At 34.2% G+C, this 18,360-nt stretch overlaps 1 protein-coding gene across 1 annotated transcript in view; it reads right to left on the bottom strand.

Moving 5' to 3' along the window:
- LOC137635024 (piwi-like protein Siwi) overlaps positions 1–14,379 on the bottom strand; it is an 86,875-nt gene extending 72,496 nt beyond the window's left edge. Inside the window, exons 1-5 of the mRNA XM_068367635.1 lie at positions 14,269–14,379; positions 11,319–11,406; positions 10,384–10,639; positions 9,708–9,919; positions 9,302–9,403 (exon numbers count right to left, since the gene is read on the bottom strand). Coding sequence (XP_068223736.1) covers positions 9,302–9,403; positions 9,708–9,919; positions 10,384–10,639; positions 11,319–11,405 — 657 coding nt within the window. The 5' untranslated portion in view covers position 11,406; positions 14,269–14,379. The remainder of the gene's footprint in view (positions 1–9,301; positions 9,404–9,707; positions 9,920–10,383; positions 10,640–11,318; positions 11,407–14,268) is intronic.
- Positions 14,380–18,360: the final 3,981 nt, after the last annotated feature.

Consider the following 18,360-nt stretch of genomic DNA (forward strand, 5'->3'; position numbering starts at 1 on the left):
GTTTATATAGGAGATATTTATTGTTGTTACTCTTCTTAGAATATTTTATTTTCCTTTTTTCCTTTCCGCACTGAGCTATTTTCCCTGTTGGAGCCCCTGGGCTTATAGCATACTGCTTTTCCAACTAGGGTTGTAGCTTAGTAAGTAATAATAATAATAATAATAATAATAATTTGTTTACAAGACATCGTCAACATAGTTAACCAAACAAAAGTTCGTGATGCCAGCGTACATTTGATATATATTCAAAATATATACTAAATAAAAATTGAAGTAACTACTCAAAAGTGTCACTATTTGTGAATTATATATTTCATGGACACTTTTGAGCAATTACTCCATTTTTTAATTTCGTATATATTTTGAATATATACCAAATGTAAGCTGGCATCACGAACTTCTGTTTGGTTGACAATGTTGACGATGTCAGTCCCAGGCCGTTTAGTGAGGAAACCAGGCTATTTTTGTTATATAATTCTATAGTTTTTATAATTTTGACTTGTTTCCCATGTGGAAAATTGTTTTAAATTATGAAAAAAATTACAGAGGAAAACGATAGCTTTGCATAATTTGGCAGTATATCGAAAGCGTGGTCTTGTAAACAAATAACATGTTTCTAAACAACGAATAAGTTATGAAAAGCTAACCCCTACAATATCTTGATAATTCTCTTTTTCCTAAATTATGAAGTACTTTTTTTATTTTGAAAGCATTTTTATATAGACATAAACCATCTAAATTAACAATGTACAAAATTACACATCTTGATTTTTATTTATTCAGAAACAATAATTTATATACTTTTTTTTGGAACATTCTATTCATTCTTTCTCTATAGATATTTTTTTAAAAGCCACTCATCGTAATGAAATTTACACTTAAGAAAGGCATCTGTATCCTCTTTCGTATATCGTTTTTTTTTTTTTTTTTTTTTTTTTTTTGCTGATTCAAACAGCATATAAATAACCAACAATCAATACAGCATCGGCATCACTATTATAATCCTTTTTTGTTCTATATATGTAACTGAACATTAATGTATTTAAAAAATTGCACCTGCATGTCACAAGTATGAAATAATACACTTTATTGAAAATACATCAATATTGTTTTTATATGCCTGCAAAAATAAAAATTAATTATGCAAACTGTATTCAACATCCTCGCAATGATTACATTTATCACTGTTTCTGATACTTAAAAATTTCAACCGATTATTGGTCTCCAAAGTTCCATGAGCAGATTTATAGGCAAACTCTCTCTCTCTCTCCATGATACCAATGAAAGGTTTGTTGATGCTCTCTCATACCATTTTCCAGTCCAAAATTGGATAACTCCCTTCAATTTTTGGGATACTCGTGCCTTACAAAATTATAACAATCTTTAGAAATTAAGTTAGGAAATTTTACATGGCGACAAACTTTTCTGATTACATTAGTTGCAATTGAATAAAATGATGTTGACACAAATGAAACCTCATTTATTTACTTCAAGTCCAACAAAAAACTGATTCTCATCTTGCAATAGAAATTACTTGAGCCAATAACCTTTCTAATATCATTCAGAGCTGTCGAATTGAAAATCATTAAGGACTTAAAATAAACATTTATAATTCCTAATCCACCTTTTTTTTCGACAAACAAGGAGTATCTTTACCTATAGGATGGTAAGTGCCCTGTTAGATATATCGGAAGATATGCATATTTATTTGAGCAATGTACTTTTTCAAAGGAGGGAAAGTGTGCGATATATATCAAACTTTGGACAAAACTAGTGAATTAGCAGTAATAGCTCTTTGGAAAATAGATAATTGTCTTTGACTTAGCATATCTATTGATATTTTAATATTTCGAGCAAGGCAAGACCAATTTTCTTCACATGTAACTTCAAAAACACTAAAGTAAATTATTCCAAGAATATTTTATACTTTCAATAGTTTTCAACCAACTTTTAGGCCAGACTTTTCGAGTTTCCCATTTCCCAAACTCACTTATTCTAGTTTTGTCCTTGTTTAGCTGTGCACCTGTCGTAAGTTCAAACAATTCTACCTCTTTATAGCATTATCCAAATGAATCATCAGTTGACCAAATCACGAATGAGTAATCTGCCTAACCTTGCAGGCATATATTTACTCTGTTAGAAAGGCCAGACCCTATTATCTTGTTATTACTCTTTATTACCCTATATAAAGATTCTTGAAATATACAATAAAACAGCATTGACATAGGGCAGCCTTATCTTACAGACCTTTTAATACAAAAAGGTGAACTCATAAATCTATTTACCAAGGTACTACTTACACAATCCTTATACAAAATTCTAGAGCCACAAATTCATCTGGTAAACCAAATTTCTTCATTACTTCGAAAATAAAATCCATATTAACCTTATCAAAGGCTGTAGACCAATCTAAACTTAAAATTGTCAAGTCTTCACTGTTTTGTTTTGCATGAAAAGTTATATTTCGAATCGTATTATTACAATTCACAATCGACCTTTCCTTCACTGCACAATATTGTTCTGGGAGATAATCTTCCCAATAATACATCTTAGTCTGTTTTCTAAAACCTTAGCAAAGATTTTACAGTCAGTATTTAGTAGGGGCATAGGTCTCCATTTTTCCACCAAGGATAAGTCTCCTATTTTCGCGAATAATTTTATCATAACCAAATATTGACTATCTGTCATATATTTCAGTCACAATGAACTTGAAAACTTGCATAATGTCAGACTTTATTATAAACTAAAACTTTTTGTAGAATTCTATAAGAAATCCATCATAGCCAGGTGATATTCCTTTAGACATACTCTTGATAGCAACAAAAACTTAAATTTTCTCTAATTATCTACTTAACAAACTTACACCCTCTTGATTTACGACAGAATGGCATAGGTTGAGAAAATAATCTTGACTTTTTACCTGACATGTGACCTTACTAAATCATTGTTCAAAGTGCTCCTTAATGAAAACAGAAATTCCCCCTGTGCTTTCTATAATGGAACCATCTGCTTGTTTTATCTTATTAATGCGTGTATGATTTTTCTTTATCTCAGCACCAAGTAGATGTGCAGATATTTTTTTCACCAATTGTACGGTCATTTAGTTTGGCTGTTATCTTTATACCCTCAAATATTTCATTCTGGATGTCACAAATCCTATTCTTAAGAATCTTAATATTGTCATAATTTACACTACTTTTATAGTTAATGTCATAAAGTTTACCTAATCTTGTTTTTAATAAGTTTAGCAAGCCATACTTATTTTGTGAATTCTTTTTACATATTTAGACAAAGAATTTTTTACATTGTGATTTTGCCCAGTCCCACCATAAAAATATATCAAATATGCCCTTTTTCTGCTTTATACAGTGCCATACATGCACAAAACATTCTTCAATTTCATCAGAATCTAAAACTCTCACATTTAACTTCCAATACCCTGTGCCAAATTTGTGTGTTGACGTTTAATCTCAAAACAACCACTCTTTGATCTGATAAAACTTATTGGAATGGTGTCTGCGGATGTTATGTTATCAAATAACTTTACATTACATAGCCTGTCTATTCTGGATCCATATTTTTCACGTATATAGGTGTATTCTAGTATCCTGTTTGTGAATTTATAATTATCTTTCAAAGCAAGGTTTTTTCACGAAAGTCTAATAGACTTAGACAGTAAGGCTTTGTTATTATTACTACAATCTCTTGTGCACGTTATACAGTTGAAATCACCTTCATAAATGAGAAAAGCATCATTATGTCGCAGGTAATACAATATTTCCTTTCTAAAAAATGTCTCCCTTTCAGCAAACTTACTGGCACCAGATGGAGCACACACATTTATAATAGGTATAATGCAGTTATTGTAACATACTCTTACACCAACAATTCTACCATTAGTGTCCCTCTCTTTGGTTAGAAGTTTTACATTTGTTTCCTTATCTTTATTTTTACATATCATTGTACCTCCTTTTAAAATGATTGATGGATTGGATACTAGACTCATAAGATTAGTGAGATAACTCAAACTTGAAATATTTTTAACATTATGTTCTTGATTCAACAGAATTTCTATTTTATAGTACATGATAAGGGACACAACTTTCATTAGCATAATTACCTCATTTAAGCCATTAATATTTAAAGTGGCATCAGAAAGAGCCATTAGATGGACGAAAAAAAGGAAACAATTACTTTTTCTTTGACAACCTATCTTCTCCATTCATTTACTCTTATTTCCTTTTTTTCTTTAGTGGATTTTCCTCTAGTTAACTTTAATTCACCTACAGTATCTAAATCTATATTCCACTGGCCTTTTGACATGACATCTGAACCTTTATCATAATTTTTCAAATCGTCTTCAATATCACTGATTTTATTTACCACATGGATATGTGACATTCTTCAGTAGCATCATCCACTGATTCGTCATTCCTGTGCACTGAAAGCTCTACAGTATATTAATTTCTTTAAGATTTCTCGGTTCTTCATTTTTATCATCCTCAACGGGAGAGACTTCCAATTGTATTAGGAATTCGAGGTTCATCTTGTGGGGATAAGTACCTAATTCTCAGTTAATTCCGTAACTTGAGAGGCTCTTTTGGGTGCACTTTTTATTGCAAAAATGTCACTGTCGGTATCCATTAGATTATCATTATTACTTGTAACTTGACCTTCCAAGTCACAGGATTGATCTTCTATTTCGACTGAGTTTTGATGAACATCACCAACAATTTTGGATAAATGAATGGTCACTAGTTGTTCTCCTACTGCTTCGCATACGTTGTCTCTCGGGTTCTCTCCCAGGATGCTAGCTTCTTCTTCGTCATTTCCAATATTATCTCCATCACATGGTTGTTCCGCATTTCCTTCATTACCTGTTGCCGGTTGAACATCAGGAGTACCATTTCCTTCCGGTATCTCCCCTTGGTAATTTTATACAATAGCTCCGTCACAAATAACTTTGATATTTTTTTTTTCTGATGAATTACAGGTACTTAGTGCTTTACCTAAAGCTGACCGCGGTTTTGGGTGGGGAATGAATTAAAGAATCCGTTTACGATGCCAGAGAACCTCAAATCAATCGATCAATTAATCAATAAAGAATCCGTTTTAACATACGAAATAGGGCACATGTAGAATTAGCAATAAACACGGCCACCAGCTAACCTAAACAAAATACCTAACCTAACCTAACCTAACCTAGTGGCCGTATCCTTACCTAGAGGAGTGGGCTTCGCACCCCTCCCCCAGAGACCCATCCCCCTTACACAGCCATATAAAATATAAGAAAGCCTAAAACACCTTATGTACTTACTTAGGTTAGAGGGTAAAGGTGAGCTGCACCTTTTCGACTCATTACCCAATCACTAATAGTTTTGGGAAAAATTCTTAATTCATTTTCAACAAATTCATGACTAAAGCTAACAACAATATAATTATATACAAGTAACAATTTAATTCTGTATCTAAATGAGACTTTTCAAACCAAATTCCCTTAAAAATTGATACGTAAAAACTAAAATATTTTTTTTTCACTTTCTTCCTGTTTTTTTAATACAACATGCCTTTTGTCACACCGAAATGCTTTTTTGTTAATATCAAGTCGGCACTTAGAACCCCAGGTGGGGCAAATAGTGTCACTTTCACTTTTAATAACACTGCAATCTTGGCAGTAATTTATTATTCTTTCATAGTTACCACAATAATGCAAAACAAAATCTTTATAAATCAAATAACAATTGAGAAAAGAACTTGGTAGAAAATCTCAGAAATTGATGACAAAGTAGATGGTAAATGAGAACCCGCACCAAAATTTGAAGGTTTCTACTCCATGGCTCTTCAAACGATTGAAAGATTAGCGATGGAAATTGTGTGAAAAGTGTCGAAAAGTGTTCAGTTTTCTAGTAAAACTGTCACCTGACTGGGTATTCAAGTCATGTGATTCTAGTTTTGTTAAAATGCTAGTCCCAAGTAAAATGTGGATAATCATCAATGGTTAAAAACCATGACGTTTGGGTGACGTAATAATGACATACTCTATGTTTTAAACGTAAAAACGAACAAATGAGAGCTCATTCTGAAGGGGAATTTGAGTTATGAAGTCGAGGGACTTTTCCCCATTACCAAAACGAATCACTTTGCTTTCGTACTCTCGTTTAAAGTTAACAAAAGCCTTTTCCTCAATAAATTTCACAGCCACTTTGTTATTTGGTATATTCTGAATAGAAACCTCGTTTGTCTTTTCATCTTATTTTCAACTTATTGAATATGACATCACATGTCGATTCATAATCAGGGGGACTTGCAAATTTTAAACCAACTGAAAACTTTGGTTAAGTCTCGCAGACATAGGAACATTATTTGTCATCTCATCGTCCTCAGATAGAAAACGCTCCGTTTTCTATGATGACGTCATATTGCCTGACGCGACGTGTAACCTCCTGCTAAGCGATTCCTTGGAGGAGTATTAATGCAAACTACGTCTAATATAATAATAATCAAAAGATATGACACAAAAAAAGTTTACATGAAGCACTAATTAGTTGACTGACATCGTACTCACAAGTAGTAGTCCAAATTCATGAGAAAACCTTCGGAAAACGTTCTCAAAATCACAAAAAGAGCAGAGCGCTCCAAAAAACGTTTGTAAAAAAAAAAAAAATTCTTCTTCCTATTTTGAAGTATTGGTGCGTTTCTGTCTCGCTAGTTTAGGCGCTGGGGAGATAATTCGAAAGGTCATAATACTCCTTATATTCGATTAGATAAATTGCATGCAGTTCATCAACTCTCTCATCAATGAAAATATATCGACATAAGCTGATTAACCATCTAGCTTACACGATTATCTTAATACAAAACATACAGAAAAGTGTTTTAAAATCTTATTAATGGTATATGGCACTTGGCAGTCCCGCCTTTTCAACGCCTGTCCAGCTTTTTTCAAAGTTATCAAAATGTCCCGCTTTTATTTTACCTTTGTTTGTCCCGCTTTTATTGTGCTATAATAACAAAATTGTCCCTAGTAAAGAAAGAGTACTGATATTGTTTTTATTTAATTTTGCCATTCCAGTGAAAAGTATCAATATTAAAGGTACGTAGAAAAAAGTTTGATTGATTATTGGACTCCCTTTTATATATATATATATATATATATATATATATATATATATATATATATATATATATATATATATATATATATATATATATATATATACATATATATATATATATATATATATATATATATATATATATATATATATATATATATATACATATATATATATATATATATATATATATATATATATATATATATATATATATATATATGTCCCGCTTTTACAGAAAAAAAAACTGTTCACACTATATTTGGTAGTTTAGCATATACTTTTACTTCTTGGTGAATCGAGGGATGATAGACTAGAACCAGCCTAAATGCATTTTCCACTGTGAAATATCATCAGAACTTAGCAGCCATTCAAGAAGCATAGCTGATAAGAGAATCAAACGTTAGACATTGTAAGTAGAATGATGATATACCTAGTGAAAATGAAAAGCAGGATGCATTTTCACTTTAAACAAGATAATTAGGGTTGCAGCAAGTGTTGATATCGACTGATTAGCAATTCTTCTTCACCCACGGGGTTAAGCACTGCACTGTAATTGCTCAGTGGCTACTTTCCTCTTGGTAGGGTAGAAGAGACTCTTTAGCTATGGTAAGCAGCTCTTCTAGGAGAAGGACACCCCAAAATCAAACCGTTATTCTCTAATCTTGGGTAGTGTCATAGCCTCTGTACCATGGTCTTCCACTGTCTTGGGTTAGAGTTCTCTTGCTTGAGGGTACACTCGGGAACACTATTCTATCTTATTTTTCTTCGTCTTCTTTTGTTAAAGTTTTTATTTCAGACCAGGTTAACATGAGTCTTTTTATAGTTTATAGATGACATATCTGTTTTTGACGTTGTTAATAGTTTATATGGGACATATCTGTTTTGACATTGTTACTGTTTTAGAATGATTTATTGTTAACTTGTTCTCATCATTTATTTATTTCCTTATTTCCTTTCCTCACTGGGCTATTTTTCCCTATTGGAGCCCTTGGGCTTATAGCATCTTGCTTTTCCAACTAGGGTTGTAGCTTGGCTAGTAATAATAATAATAATAATAATAATAATAATAATAATAATAATATAGGAAATATTTGTTTTAATGTTACTGTTCTTAAGATATTTTTTTCCTTGCTTCCTTTCCTCACTAGGCCATTTTCCCTGTCGGAGCCCCTGGGCTTATAGCACCCTGCTTTTCCAACTAGGGTTGTAGCTTAGCGGGTAATGGTAATGGTAATAATGGTAGTGATGGTCCATCCCCGTTAGGTTGATGAAACAATCTACTACAACAGCTGCTAGGACAATATTTTTTGCTAATACTCTACCATTGATATAAAAAGGCTATCGATTTTTTTTCCAAAGGTGAAATCGTATTTAAAAGAAAAAACAATGAATCACTTTGAAATGTTGTCTCTGCAACACGTGTGACATCAGTAAGTAGTTTTTAGCTAAGCTAACCAAGATAAGTTCTCTACAATATAGCATACTATATGTGCGATTGGTCCATAAGCAGCATCTAGCTGCAAGGAAAGTAAGGTCAAGTTTGCATTTTTCCTTAACAATTGAGATAATTACGATTAATAAGATCACATTTCATTCAAAACGTGATCGATTATTTTTTTAAGAACATAAAATGCCTTCTTAATTAACATTTAAAAAGAACTTTTCATTACGAATCAGAAAATGTTCACAAGTTAATGACATGAACGTCTTCTAGAAAAAGTTTTGACAATAATTGAATATAAAACTATCGTCTGTTTATTTCTTGAGAAACAAGATTTGTTGAAGTCAAGTAACATGGCTCTCTTCTTGATGCACTCGAGTTGTCCAAAAGAGATTGTTTTGATGTAGTAATTTCTTTGAATAGCCAACAAGCATCAGTCGCAAAGATCTTATTAAAGGTAGTTTCTAACAAAATATTAATTTTTCCTCCTTAAGTCTATGATATGGTCTCTCTCTCTCTCTCTCTCTCTCTCTCTCTCTCTCTCTCTCTCTCTCTCTCTCTCTCTCTCTCTCTCTATATATATATATATATATATATATACATATTATATATATATATATATATATATATATATATATATATATATATATATATATATATATATATATATATATATATATATCGAAAAATAGATTCAGACATTCAGGTTACAATAAAATAAATTTTAATTGACTCGGCGTACCTGTAAAAACTGGGTGTCGGACGAAGGGATTTCTTTGATGAAACGAATCTTGACAGTATAAGGGAATCCATTATCCGGTCGCTTTGAAGCCAGTTCCAGTGGCTGTTGGAAAAAAAAAATTATAAATTCATGGTTAAGTCCACAGTCGGAAATAAACAAGACGCTTCAACGTTAAGCCATTTGTTTTTAACATATTTCCTATCTACCAAGTATTCAATACACAGAAACGTTTTAGCAGGTTATTATCAGAAATGCAGTTGTATTGTTTTATCGTTTGTTTAAAGAATTTTTGTAAGATAATCATGGCTGCTGTACCTGTTTTTTTTTTTTTCTTCTTTTTTTTTTTTTTTTTTTTTTTTTCAAAATTGAATAGTTTGACTAACAATTTACTATATTGGCTACATACATTATGCTGAAGCTTATAGGAGGTGTAAAGCTGATTGCCATCGAAGATGTAATTCCCGAGTGCTTGTGTGTGCTGCCTCATCAGCTGTTTTTTCACATACGTCCTCTCTTCGTCTGGGGAAAAACTGACGTGGTACATGCAGAGTGCCCAGTCTGGCCGGGCATTCACCTGGTAGTAGTTGGAAAGTAGCATGATGGGCTGCCCAGTCACTCCTGTCTTGAAAAGAGCGCAGTGAGGAAATCTTGGACGATAAAATGAGTTTTCAACAACAATAATAATAATAGGGAAGTGGGGAATATGGGGAAAGGAAGAGTACCCCTGGATACAATGGGAAAGATTAAGGAAATAGGGAGAAAGAGAAGTACAGGAGAAGAATAAAAGAGAGGGGCAGACCCTCTTGCGATATTAGGGAATTGGTATTATTATTTTAGTCAAATGAGTTTTGGTTTCACCAACCTGTTGTTAACTGGAACGGATTATTGGTTTATTGATGGAGACACACTTTATGAAACTTCAACTCTTCTCCAGGTTACATTTTTATATCACTTAATTTTTAACGACCTTTTTAAATATATTTTTTAATTAAATATTTTATGATATGAATATACAGAAACACGTATGAATTAATTTATCCTTTTGTTGATGATTTTGACCAAACAATTTTTCTTTCCCAAACCTTTCTTGCTGGTGAAATTCTGGGGTTTCGTCCACACGACCGTCTCCATAGTATCGCTCATTTTCGTAAGCGCGTCCTGTTCTTTCGCGTTCGAATATCCTTTGCCTCGACCTCGTCCCCGAGCACCTCCGCCTCTTCCTCTTCCTCCTCCTCCTCTTGCACCTCTGTCCCCTCTTCCGCCCCTTACTCTTCCGCGCCCACTTCCTCCCGGAGGTTGATCTCGTACTTGCAGATTGGCAAATTGTTGCTCTAAAATCTATATTCAATTATTATTATTATTATTATTATTATTATTATTATTATTATTATTATTATTATTATTATTATTATTATTATTATTACTTGTTAAGCTACAACACTAATTGGAAAAGCAAGCGGCTATAAGCCCAGGGGTTCCAACAGGGAAAATAGCCCAGTGAGGGAAGGAAACAAGGAAATAAGAGAACTAATTAACAATTAGAATTAAATATTTAAAAACAGTAGCAACGATTAAAATAAATATTTCCTATATAAGCTATAAATACTTTAACAAAACAAGAGGAAGTGAAATTAGATAGAATAGTGTGCCCGAGTGTACCCTCAAGCAAGAGAACGCTAAATCAAGACAGCGGAAGACGATGTATTTAAACTTTATTACACACATGGATCGAGAACATAATGAAATTTGCATGCAATATACTCAAACATCTAATCTTCTATTAACACTGTATTTATATGTATCAAAAATTATCAATTTCCATAATTCATTTTGATAATATACCATTCCCACAGAATCAGTTTTCATTTTTTATGCATCAGTGTTATGCTGTAATTCATTTGGGGATTGTTATCAATTATAATGCAAGGAAGGCACATGATCAATGTAATTTTGCATGTGTGCTTGTGTATGTGTGTGTATGTGTGTGTGTGTAAGGGAACTCTGCCTACCAACCTACCTGCCCAGGCCTTCGAACATTTCCTAGTTGATCTGGAGGCTGCTGTTGGCGCCCCCTAGCTCGGCCTCTTGTGGCCCTTCCAGTCATCCTGAAAGAATTTAAACGAATGGAAAGAAGCGGTTAAATTTTAGGTAATAGTTTATCTGTAACAGTTCAAGGAATATTATAACAGTTTATCCTCAATTGTGATCGATGAATTATACACTTTGTTTCCCGCTCATATAGGATAGAAAGATTGGATGATGCGTTGATTCGAGTACAGCAGACGCTGATATGAACAGTGTGTCGAGGCCTTTTCAGTATGTTATTTCTAAAAGAAAAGTATATAATCCCGAGAAAGGTGTGTGTTTGGCAGTGTAATGGTAAGTTTGGTAGAGGAGATACTTTAACCTAGGCACCCTGGAAGCTTACAAAGCCAGAAATACTGTTTTGCTAAGGGCAGCACTTTTGTTGATTAAAAGGCTACAGAGGTCCCAGATAAGGAAACGCTAGGCCAGGCAGTCACCTCGAGAGATCACGATATCATTTTAAAGTTGTGTTAATTTTCCCTTCTACAGAAATTGCAACAACTTTTTTTGTACATGATATCCGTCACTCGCATATGCTTACCGAGTATACAATACATTGGATTTTGAAACAATTACTCCTTGTTAACACGGGGTTCTTATCTGTTGTTATTTTTTTTTCTAGTTATCATTCTGTCTTGTGTATTACATCCTGTTTACTATGTTCTTCTTCTTCTTTTTTATTTACATCTTTTCCCACTTCTATGTGGGGTCGATGTTTCTGGTCAGCTTTCTCCATCTACCTCTGTCCCACACTTCATCACCGGATAATCCCTTTGATCGAAGGTCATCCTTGATAAAGTCCATCCACCTTCGCTTTGGTCTCCCTCTCCTTCTCGTTCCCTGTACCTCCATTTCCACCACTCTCCTCCCAATATACTGTTCATCTCTTCTCATGTCATGACCATACCACCTCAGTCTACTTTTTTGGATCTTATCTGATAGTTTTCTAACTCCTGTGGTACCCCTAATTACCTCATTCCGTATCTCATCTCTTCTTGTCACCCTACACATCCATCTCAACATTCTCATCTCTGCCACATCCATCTTCTTCTCTTCTGTCTTCTTTATTGCCCACGTTTCTGCTCCATACATCATTGCCGGTCTCACAACTGTCCTGTGTACTTTACCTTTCAACTTAGCCCATATTTTCCTGTCGCATAGTACTCAACGCACTTTTTTTCCAATTCTTCCATCCTGCTTGTATTCTGTGGTTTATTTCTGCCCCAGATCACCATCCTCTGCAACTGTTGATCCTAAATACTTGAAATTTTCAACTCATTTCAATCTCTCTCCTTGTAAACTAACTTCCCCATTCTCGCCATTTTTCAATCTCAAATACTCTGTCTTTTTCCTGCTGATCTTCAATCCTCTATTTTCCATTTCTCTTCTCCACTCCTCCAGTTTCTCTTCTACTACCTCTCGCCTAGTGCTACACAGTATAACATCATCAGTAAAAAGCATACACCAAAGAGACTGATCTCTAATACATAGTGTTACTATATCCATGACCAGATCAAATAGGTAAGGACTCAATGCAGACCACTGATGTAGTCCCACATTTACTGGGAAACTTTCTGTTAGGCCTCTACTGCTCTTAACATTACTTCTGCCCTCTCATACATATCTTGGGTGATTCTTACGTATTACGATGTTAATGAAGAAATTAATACTAAGCAACAACCATTGCTTTATCATTATTTTTTTTTTCCAGCCATGATGTTTTTTTTTTTTTTTTTTTTTTTTCATATCTTGATTTTACTCGTTGGTCTTCTTTGTTTATGTAATAGTATAGCAGCAGTACAGTGTTTTGTAGTAGATCGACCAAGAAGTTTACAAATCTGGTTCAAATTCATTCTTACTCTGTCAACAGACAGAAATACAATATTCATAAATATCTTTCAGTTCTGTTCTGTTACCAATGCAGTAGAGCTGAAGCGCATGGATCCACACACAAACACACACACACACACACACACGCACACACACACACACATATATATATATATATATATATATATATATATATATATATATATATATATATATATATATATATACCTATATACATATATATATATATATATATATATATATATATATATATATATATATGTGTGTGTGTGTGTGTGTGTGTGTGTGTGTGTGTGCGTGTGTGTGTGGTGTGATTGCACGTAATACGAAAAGATGCAATTACGTCTTTCGTGACGAACCTTATCTTTGGAAGCACAATAAACTTCTTTGAAATAACCAGTTATTCTTGCAGGTATGTGCTCTTGGTATTTTTCTGAATAGGATTCATTATAATTTAGGAAACACTTGATTATGCGATTCAAAAGTGGTCTCCCTCATTTGGAATACTTAGTAGACCAGCTGACAAAACTAGCAGCAGTACCCTTGCTCTTCAACTAAAACTCATCTCAGATTTTAATCTTGGATGATTATACGAAACATGAACTCAAATTGACATTCCTGGGATTCCAATAGAAAGGCAAGGCATACAGATAAAACCATTTAGTAGTACAAAGTACAGTAACTGTAGAATATTATGACTGAGAAATATACTTGCCTTTATCTTATTCGATTGCTTTATCTCTTGTTCCTAGCTTCACTTTCTGTCACTTGACTTATTCCACGAGATTTGTTTCTAAGAAATTTTACTTGCAATTAAGTATCAAAAGCTAAGAAAACAAATAGCTTTGATGAAGAGGAGGTTTTGTGCTGTAGTTCATTTACCTGACAATTTTCCCGGAGAAACGAAAATAGCTTCTTTTTGAGACACGCGTGGCTTCCCATGTCCACGCCAGCATATGGTGTTCAAAATATTCAATAAGATAAGATGATAAGAGTTCATTTTTTTTCAAACCCTGGATATTCATACTTACTTAGCAAGAAGATGCTAGTCTTATAGAAGATGTAATCCAGCTTAAACCCTTTGTTGGTGGGGTGAATGTCACTCAAAACTAGAAACCACAATGGTTCACGCACTACTGAATCAACAATGTACTGCTCGGGTACTTATCATTCGAGAGATTCGCCTTCAAATGATAAGATAATAGATAAAACTCTCTCTCTCTCTCTCTCTCTCTCTCTCTCTCTCTCTCTCTCTCTCTCTCTCTCTCTCTCTCTCTCTCTCTCTCTCTCTCTCTCTCTCGTGTTTTATTTTGTTTGAAAGTTTTTTTTTTTTTTTTTTTTTTTTTTTTCAAAAATAGCTTTATTGTTTAAAGTTGCTGGATTGTTTTATATCTACTACCAGTCTTACTTGATAGTTGTCACGTATGATAGCTATATAAAAGTTCAAAGGTAGACCACTAAACAGAGATTGGGTCGACTGACGGGAATTAGGAAAAATCTTATGCAGGATGCACAAGGAACTAACAGAACGATGGTGCCAGAGATCAACACCTTGGTCAGGAATAAAGAATGTAATACACCACTAATTTTTGTCCTAAAAAATTAGATGAAACAGCTGAAGACCAGACAAGGGAACAATGCTCTATACAAGGTAGTATGAAATATTTAAAACATTTCCCCTTAAAAACTTTCTCAATAACTTGGTTTTTGCATTTAAAGACGAATCGGACCCACTGTGTTTCTCGAAAGTAAATTTGAATTTGTAATCAAGAATGACACCAAGAATTTTAATCGAGTTGTATATAGTTAAAGACAAATTGTCAATGCAAAGATGTGGTTTTTGAGGATCCTCAATCCTTGACCTACTCACAATTCTACTTGATCTTTACCAGGGGTCAACTACATGCCCCATAATTTGTACCATGCACTAATTTTATCTAGATTTCTATAATGGAATTAAGAAACTATAGGTCTATATTAGGGATATGGTATTGACGTAAAGAGTACCATCATCTCCATATGTAACTTGACAGTTTTCTAGGTCAAACCTCATAAAGTTTATAAATTAGTATGAAAGTAATGGATCGAAAACACTATCTTGAGGAACGCCAGATATTACATTCCTATAGTAACAATTACTTTTTGCAACCTATTAATTAAAAATTCAATAATGATGCTAAAAAGACCGGCCCACTTCCATCTGTTTAGGCTAATCAAACGAACTTCCTGACCACAATCAATGGATTTCTAGAAATTATAAGAAGGGCATCAAGTGCTCTAAGGCTTTGCGAAAGCCAAACTGCAAACTAGGGAACAGACAATTACCTTTAGCTTACCTTTTAAGACGTTTAAGAAAAAAAAATAATAAAAAAAACTTTTGATAATAAGGGAGTTATGGAAATTGGGCCGTAATTAGCAGGGCTAGAGATCATACAAACATATTTCACTAATGGAGTGACATTACCGATTCTCCGGAGACTTCGACTCAACTTCACCAGATCATTAGAGACAGTCCTTCATGTAAGGATAATAACCCGACGTCTCTCTCTCTCTCTCTCTCTCTCTCTCTCTCTCTCCCCAAACACAGTATTGAACCTTCGATCCAGATAAGAGGAATCTTTCTCCAATCTAAGGCGAGGGAAGGGGACCTTCGTTTGAGGTAATGATTTATTTGATAATCATATCTCTATGCTGGTGGAAGGGGAATGGAACGGATATCATCTCTATGATCGAGATATCATTGGGTAAAAATTTACCGTTTCACGTTTTAATGGATGTCATCTATACACTGAGATTACCAAATAATTCTTCTTCACTGAAGGGGTTAACTACTGCACTGTAATTGTTCAGTGGCTACTTTCCTCTTGGTAAGGGTAGAAAGGACTCTTTAGCTATGGTGAGCAGCTCTTCTAGGAGGGCAATCCAAATTCAAACCATTGTTCTCTAATCTCGGGTAGTGCCATAGCTTTTGTACCATGCTCTTCCACTGTTTTGGGGTAGAGTTCTCTGGCTTGAGGGTACACTCGGGCACATTAATCTATCTTATTTCTCTTCCTCTTGTTTTGTTAAAGTTTTTATAGTTTATAAAGGAGATATTTATGTTGATGTTACTGATATTAAAATATTTTACTTTTCCTTGTTTCCTTTCCTCACTGGGCTATTTTCCCAGTTGGAGCCCCTGGGCTTGTAGCATTCTGCTTTTCCAACTAGGATTGTAGCTTAGCAAGTAATAATAATGATAATAATATAAGGGTTAGAATGTTACTTTCTTCTCTTTCTGTCCAATCTGAGTTTGGAGTGGTTGAAGATCAGTTTTACTGATATTTCAAAAGCGATTGCTTAAATTTTGCTACCGCCACTTATGGTTATTTCATGATTCGTTAAGTAACGTGCATGAAGAGAGAGAGAGAGAGAGAGAGAGAGAGAGAGAGAGAGAGAGAGAGAGAGAGAGAGAGAGAGAGAGCAACCGCTGCCATGCAGCAACTAACAAATACTAGAACATAATGAAAGATCATGAAAGATCTGTGAAACAAAAAAAAAATTACACAACGACAGTCTTAGAAGGAAAATACAGCAAATTCAACGTTGACAATGACGTCCTAACATAAGTATTGTTGGTGTTGAATTCATTCCACTAACCTTACAAAATTCACCAGCTTTACGGATGACCACAATTTTATAGGCCTACACTGTACGAGCCTACAAGCAAAGAATAACTCAATGTATCTCAACAAACTTCTTAAATATTTGTAGACAACATGCGTTAAATATTGGTAAGGCGCCTCAGTAGGTTTCCTCTGTAGGACTCCATAGCTTCCAGCTTTGCTGTTGCTTTGGGTCTACATTGAATTTTGCATCTGAAATTTCAACTGGACCAAATATTTCTGAAGGTGAGCTAAGCTCTTGAACCTTCTGAAAATCACCTCACTTGGTAACTGTAATAGTTAAAGTATTTCGGGAGATTGGTTATAATGAAATTGTTAATATTAGGAAATTAAAACTAAATAATCATTACAGATGTACCATCACAGATAAAAAGCAACCGAGTTCACTGTAAGCCAATAGTTTGTATCACGGTTGAGAAATAATATACATAGACCGTGTTTTGTATACAGTACAGCGAAACATCACTGTTATACTAACATGGGAAGCATTACCATCACTGACCTTGAAATCGATCGGTGTTGTATATCATCCTGACCTGATTTTTTTCCCGTTGAAACGAGGGCGTTGCTAGGGATTATCCGTTTCAATTTGTATGTCTTCTTCACGTTGTCTATAAAGAATATCTTGTCATCGTAACTCCTACGTAGCTGGATCTTTGAAATGATTTATGGGATTAGGATTATATATTCCAGTGGTCGGACTGAAGAGGCCATTCAGTGATTTCAGTCATATATGTTGTTCAAAGTTAGACCACAAAGCAGAGATTGGACAGACTGGCGATAAATCGACATCCAATCTGTCCCTCAGTGTGCTTTTACTCTTGTTTTCACGGATTAAGTACTTCGTAAGTGTAGTATTTGTCTAAAAAGAGTCGATTTTGTTTGTAACTTCTTTATTATAATTATTATCATCATTATTATTACAAGCTAAGATATAACTCCAATTGGAATAGTAGGTAGTAGGTTGGCCAGGGCACCAGCCGCCCGTTGAGATACTACCACTAGAGAGGTATTGGATCCTTTGACTGGCCAGACAGTAATGCATTGGATCCCTCTCTCTGGTCACGGCTTATTTTTTCTTTGCCTACACTTACACAGAATAGTTTGGCCTATTCTTTACATATTCTCGTCTTTCCTCATACATCTGACAACAATGAGATACTTAACACATCTTCACCCAAGGGGTTAATTACTGTACTGCAATTTGTTCAGTGTACTTTCCTCTTGGTAAGGGTAGAAGAGACTCATTAGCTGTGGTAAGCAGCTCTTCTAGGAGAAGGACACTCCAAAATTAAACCACTGTTCTCTAGTCTTGGGTAGTGCCATAGCCTCTGTACCATGGTCTTCCACTGTCTTGGGTTGGAGTTCTCTTGCTTGAGGGTACACTCAGGCACACTATTCTATCTTATTTTTTTTTTCTTCCTCTTGTTTTTTTGAAATGGTGTGTTGGGCAGGCTT

This window comes from Palaemon carinicauda, chromosome 45, assembly GCF_036898095.1.
Source record: "Palaemon carinicauda isolate YSFRI2023 chromosome 45, ASM3689809v2, whole genome shotgun sequence".
Lineage (NCBI taxonomy): Eukaryota > Metazoa > Arthropoda > Malacostraca > Decapoda > Palaemonidae > Palaemon > Palaemon carinicauda.